Genomic DNA, 6,994 nt, shown 5'->3' with positions numbered 1-6,994 from the left:
ACACACACACACACACACACACACACACACACACACACACACAGAGACTAATTTGGGCTAATCTCCAGTTGGAATGGTGATGATGAGTATTCATAACATAGCGGACCTCCCTCTCTCTCTCTCTCTCTCTGCATATGTGTGTGTGTGTGTTGGCAAAGTCTCCACAACCGCTGAGTAAGAGAAAATAATACTACATTTGAGCTTTTACACAAGGGGAGAGTCTGGTTTGGCCTGGAGGAGAATGTTCCGTGACTGACCCCAAATTTAAAGCTAGAGGCTACTTTTATGTAATACTGTAGTGGGTAACGCTGACTGAGGCATTGCCATCAGTGATTCCCAACCACGGGTACGTGTACCCCTAGGGGTACTTGAGCAGCTTGCAGGGGGTACCTGGAAAGATTGGGGATTACAATTTATTTCCAAAATGATTGAGGGGGGGGCGTCCTGGTGGCTCACCTGGTTGAGCGTGTACCACTAAAGGCTCAGTCTCTACCGTGGCCGACCCGGGCTCGAATCCGACCCGTGGTCCTTTGCCACATGTCAACTCTTCTCTTCCCCCACCTTTCCTGTCTGCCTACTGTCCTATCTAATAAAGGCAAAAATGCCCCAAAAAATTATCTAAGAAAAAAGATTGGGCGGAAAAATCATTTCAAAAGTCATTTCATAAGCCCATTGTTAAAATGGCACGTGCACGCCGCAATTTGTCCCCCCCAGGTGACAAGTGTCAACTGTTACATGAATGATAAATGGCTCAAAAACATCCAGTCGCTGTCGCTCCAGATTCAGGTTTGGTGACAAAAGGAAAAAAGGAGGCCATGCCCAAACACTGGCAGTTCAGTGAAAAATATATTTTGTATGGATTTACTTGTATGTCTGCATATTACACTAAAAGTTATAGAACAAATTTAGGAGCATCATCAACAGGCATGAGTGAGGGGGTACTATTGGCCTGGCAAAACAGCTCAAGGGTTACATGAGACAAAAAAGGTTGGGAGCCACTGCGCCACATTGTGACTGCAGGGACTTCATAAACTCTGGTAGAGCTGCATTTCATCTGGGGTCAGGGAATCTGCATGACAATGAAAGAAAACATTTCCTTTAGTCCCAGTAGTCTACTGACAGTAGAGGTTGTCCCTAAAACCAAAGACAATCTTGCCTTGCGAAAGTCGAGTCGATTTTCGGAGTGTATTTACGATCCGATCACTCTGTGTGTGTGTGTGTGTGTGTGTGTGTTTGTGTGTGTGTGTGTGTGTGTGTGTGTGTGTGTGTGTGTGGAGGGGGTGGGGTGGTGTGGCTGGGGGTTTGTGGGGGTCGTCACCTTTATATCTACGAGAATACCAGTCTTCATCATCTCCATAGGAGTACTGTCCCGACCCTGGGAAAAAGAGAAGAGGAGCAAAAAGCAACTAATAAGCAAGAAAAGAGCAAGGCTGCGTTCAAGATGTGTAGCGTTGTATTGCGCTGTCCTGCAGGCTTTTACTGCAAAACAACACAAGACAAGATGCTTGGCTTGGCTTGGCTTAGCTAAACTTTCCATCCAACAAATAAAGCACATGGGGTGATCTGCAAAGGATCTCTTGCACAGGGCACATGCAGAGGATAAACCTCAAAAGATCCTTTCTTTCCAGCTGCTTTGAAAAACAAAATGAATCTCTTAAATACAAAGATTCACTTTCTTCAATCCAGTGGTCTCTTGCCGTCGCCACTGTGTTCAGTGGTGCCGTGTGATCACCATAGCTCTCATACTTACTGCGCATCCACATTGATTGGTTTGGCCTTTTTCTAAGCAGGCAACACGTCATTCAAGAGCAAAATACCAAATGGCTCAAAACATCAGCAGCACACGGACAGAGAGATTTAAAGGACAAAACAGCAGCTCCTGAGAGAGACTTTAAGGAGAATGGACAGACGTGTCTCTGAGTAGTGGCCCTGATCTGCTGGAGGAGAGCGTGGACAGCGTGGAGCGCTTCTGATAAAGGACAAGCGTGATGGGAACTGTGATCAGATGAGCAAGGAGGATTATTTTAGGGGGGGGGGGGGGGGGGGATACAGCAGACCAGGGAGTTATACAGCGGAGAGGAATGGAGTGATACATGGAGTGATACAGCGGAGAGGAATTGAGTGATACATGGAGTGATACAGCGGAGAGGAATGGAGTGATACAGGGAGTGATACAGCGGAGAGGAATGGAGTGATACAGGGAGTGATACAGCGGAGAGGAATGGAGTGATACATGGAGTGATACAGCGGAGAGGAATGGAGTGATACATGGAGTGATACAGCGGAGAGGAATGGGGAAATGGGTGAGGAAAGGGTTAAAGGCTTGGGTGGTGGGTGTTGTTGAACCTTGGCCCCAGGATGTTCTGTGAATGTGTCGTCTGTTCAGGGTCCACGATGGACACAAGAGAGAAGTGTTCCACAAGCTCCCGGCTTCAGGTATCAGCCCCCATGTTGGCCAGTGAAGCTGATACAGTGCGTCACCGCCACACTCCTCCTCATCAAATAATAAATAATCCGAAGAAATATAAAAGCTGTCTAGACCGCATGCCGCGCGACTCGCGTCATCAAAAGGAAAACACACTGTCGATAGCGATACACACAACAAAGCGCTGAGGTTTTAGCTCACATGGTGGTTTTTTGTTTTGTTTTTTCAATTTTTTTATAGAACAATATAGAACACATGGTGTGGTTTCTAACTGAGCAAGCCTACATACTCAGTGAGTCAGGGAAAAGCGTAGACTCTGACAGTCTGGAGGGAGCAGAGAAGGGTATGGAAAACCAATTACAGGTGTGTGTGTGTGTGTGTGTGTGTGTGTGTGTGTGTGTGTGAGGATGTTGCTTACAGCATATGAATCAGCTGTGTAACATCCTGGAGGGCATGCATATCAGTGGGTGTTAATAATCTAACAGTGACCCCCTGTATCTACTAAGCAAACAGCACCGCCCTGCAGGGCATCCCCTTTAGCCAAGCATTGATTCCAGAGCATCCGCTGGCTGCCCTCATCTCAGCGTGATCATCACCAACACTTAACAGAGTTTGCCCATGGTTTGCCCTGGCTTTTTGGAGGGCTTTCGGTGCTGTGTTGCTGTGGGCATGGGGTCATTTTGCATTTTGCAATTAAAAAAAAAATGCAATTTCACATAATTTTTCATTATTACCATATCTGTGTACAAACATTTGGAGAAGCCAGAGCAGATAATAAACTAACAACACTCAAAAAGTCGCACAATTCAAATGGGATCAAAAAAGTATCGTCTCTCGCTGTTCACCCACAGCAGATGAGCCCAGGACAGATAGTGCACCATGTATATTTCCCCAGAGATGGAGGAAGCTACATGCAGGTTTGACCCTAATTAGCCTATCTCCCCTCTCAAAACAAACTCACTCACAATCTCTCTCTCTCCAGAGACACGCTCACAGTCACTAACCAGCCCATCCTTATCAGCCGCTCTTATCCAAATCCCTGAAGTCATCTATTCCTCCTCAGGAAGTCCAAACAGTCTGTCTGGTCCTCCTCAAGTCAAGTTCAAGCCCCACGCCGACAGACAGGAGATTGGCACTACATAAAATGTCTTTAGTCCCCTTGACTTTTATGCTCCAAAACTTCAAAGAAGTTCAATATACAACAATTTGGGATTTTTAGTCAAAAGTTTAACTCTGTCGAGTCCTCTAGTCTTTTCTATCAAAGAGAGGACTGGAAAGTCAAGATGTATTTGGAAGGATAAATTCAAATAACAGAAAAATCGATTTATGTTTGTGGAAGTATTTATGTGTTTTACTCACTCGGGGGAAACGGTCTCACCGCAAAAACTTTGTTCAGCATTTCTTAAAGTATATTCTTTATACTTATCTTGGAGCCAGATTTAGACGTTTTGATGATCTCTCTCCGAAGTCCGAACTCGTTCTAATTTGACCTTTATTGCAGGGAAAAGGCCCTTCGGTATATCTTAATAAGATTTGATGGCGTGGGGTGTGATCTCCATTAGAGATCTGGAGCACAGCTATACCTGTGTTGCCTGCAGGGTTCCAAGGAAAAAACAGATCATCCGTGTGGAAATGGAGAAGCTGCACTTAGCCTGCACATTACTATTAGAGCAGAGCAGATAGTGCGGATGCAGTATTTTGTGTCCAATTTCCTCATTCAATACATAGGCTACATACACATTCCTTCAACAATGACACGCTTCAACTCTTTCAGTTTACAATCCACAGCAGACAAGAGGTTGTAACATTTTATCTTCCCTCGTGTCTGCTGACAGGATGGAGACGCCTTTGATCTCCCCCTTATTGCCTTCTCCTTTTTACTGCGGTGAAGCCTGTGCCAGATCCAAGCTATAGCAATCCAAAGATCCAAACAGATACCGGAAGAGAGCATTATTTAGGCTAGCTGTATTTCATCATCACGCATCTCACATAAATCTGTCAACAGGCAGAGCGAGGTGGGATCTCCTTTCAACATCTCGTTCTGCTTCTTCTTTACCCCATTTCAAAGATCCTGTGAGAGAAAGGCGTCAGAATGTTTATAGAGCAGACAGGAGGGCAGCTTTGCCTTTCTGACAAACCTCGGGGAGAGAATAACCTTTAAGAGCCTGATCCAACAATTAGCTTTTCTCTACAGGCCAGGAATAGGAACTTATACAAAAGCTCATTATGAATAAATGTCACTACAGGCAGTTCTCACAAAGTGCCTGTCATCTCTCTTTCTCAGTTCAACATCTGGTTTCATACAAGCGTGTGTAACTGTGCCATACAGAGTCAGCCCGTCTCTGAGCATCAGAGCACAAACTCCCAGCTCTTGAGTTTTGGTTTCCCCTCTCTCTGGCAGAGACACAATGCAACTGCACAGTAACCGTTCTCTAGTGATGGTTCTTTACTGGCATTTCTGGGTTACTTACATGACAGCGGCAGGAGGACCTATCTGCCTCACACACCCACATCGGTACAAGACGGCATGGAAAATATGAGCAGACGTGCGTTTGACTGTCTGTGAGAAGCACAGAGCCAGCATGAAAACGTCAGCCTAAAGAATCACAGGGCTGCTGTGAAGAACCTCAAAACTGCAACATCGGTTCTTTTTATAAACTTTCTTATCAAATCACAGTGACACACACACCCCATGCAATTCATTCTGTTGCCGTACCAGCCACACCTAGGCATGCACACACAGCTGATAATGGTTTAACCGACCCTCAAAACAAACATAAACACAACCTTGTAAAATAAACTGCTCATAAATGCACACACACACACACACACACACACACACACACACACACACACACACACACACACACACACACACACACACACACACACACACACACACACACGAACACCAGCGTCCTGTTGTCAGTTTGACAAGCTGTGTTTACTCTGTCAGTGTAAATCTGCCCAGCAGCAGCTTGTGTTCATGTTTCAGCCTGCATGATCATACATCAGTGGTGAGCCACACTCTATCTACGACATGTGATTGAACTTGCACAATTACACGTGCACGAACATATGCTCTCACACACACACACACACACACACACACACACACACACACACACACACACACACACACACACACACACACACACACACACACACACACACACACACACACACACACACACACACACACACACAGCCTGCACTCTTGCATCTATACTTTATCTCAGCCCTGTCTGAGCTTTGAAGTCATTTCAGCTTCTCATTACTGTCCAGTCTGTGTTTCACCGCAGGCTACAGGGCCAGCTCTGTTTGAGTCCATCCATCTGGATAGCCTATGAATGTTTCCTGTGTTGGATGTTAGTGCTGATGGTTTTTGAGCGTGGCGTGTGTGTGTGGCAGTGTAGGCTATGTGGGGCAGAGAGAGAGAGACAGAGAGAGAGAGAGAGAGAGAGAGAGAGAGAGAGAGAGAGAGAGAGAGAGAGAGAGAGAGAGAGAGAGAGAGAGAGAGTCCCTCCAGTGTTTATTCAGCACCAAGACATAGAACCTCATCAGCCAAATAGCCTACTACTGTAAATAGTTTCTGCCTGACCAACATTCACAAACACGCAGATGTGAAACTCTCTCCCGTTGTTTAATTCATAAAGCTGAGAACTCCCCTCTCAGACAGTAAATTTTGCAAAGTGGAAAAAGTGTGTGTGTGTGTGTGTGTGGGGGGGGGGGGGGGGGGGGTTGTTGGGCAAGAAATAATGCCCTCATTTGTAGTTCAAACTAAAAGACTCAAACGTGCTAGCCACACTGGTTTGCAGCTATGATGTTTTCATTTAGCGGCTCCGGCTGAGCGGAGCGCTGTGCAGAGAGAAACCCAGATCCCCCAGATGCACACTGCACTCCCCCCGCTGCCCCCCTCCACGTAAACACACATGCGGTTCACCAAAACCCAGCGGTGGTGCAGAAAGAAACCTTAAAAACATGAAAAAGACAACAACAAAAAATCTTCGCCTGCTACGCGATCAAAGCGGTTTATCCATGCCCAGCCTTTAAACAGTGATTTAATTTTGTACTTTATGAAAACATTCGATAATTTGACCATGCTGGTCTCAGTAGGGTTAAATATGCCAAAGAGGTGAAATTGGGCCCTTGGCCAGTCCTACCTTCATACCCTGAGCAGAAGCAGAGCTGGACTAACAGCAGTAACAGCGGCCACATGTCCATATTCAGGCGCGGGACGCTCTTCAACATCTGATGGCAGCCTGCAGGAAAACTTCCAGCGCATTCCTGCTTTCCAAAGGCCCGCCTCTCCTCTCCTCTGCTCCCGGAGTTTCCTATAAAGAGAGTGAGGCTCGGACGACATGGGGCAGATACGCTAGTAGATTTTTTTTAAACTAATTTGGCTATGCCTATATACTTTGATGTAGGCTACAGAATAACAAGACTAGATGGAACCTAGTATAGCCTACCTACCGTAGGCTAGCTGGATGGTAACGGTTTGTGATGTGTTTCAGTTTCCCAAAGACTGTACCGGGACCCATAGCCACAGGTGGGTCACCGGAGATGTTA

At 46.1% G+C, this 6,994-nt stretch overlaps 1 protein-coding gene across 1 annotated transcript in view; it reads right to left on the bottom strand.

The window, feature by feature from the left end:
* The window catches only part of srpx (sushi-repeat containing protein X-linked), a gene marked incomplete at its 5' end in the record, with an annotated part of 22,788 nt that extends 16,078 nt beyond the window's left edge, over positions 1–6,710 (bottom strand). Inside the window, 3 exon segments of the mRNA XM_083638369.1 lie at positions 1,319–1,375; positions 6,589–6,670; positions 6,672–6,710. Coding sequence (XP_083494495.1) covers positions 1,319–1,375; positions 6,589–6,670; positions 6,672–6,710 — 178 coding nt within the window.
* Positions 6,711–6,994: the final 284 nt, after the last annotated feature.

The sequence above is a fragment of the Poromitra crassiceps genome, assembly GCF_964638095.1.
Source record: "Poromitra crassiceps genome assembly, chromosome: 6".
Lineage (NCBI taxonomy): Eukaryota > Metazoa > Chordata > Actinopteri > Beryciformes > Melamphaidae > Poromitra > Poromitra crassiceps.
This window is presented reverse-complemented; position numbering and strand designations above follow the sequence as displayed.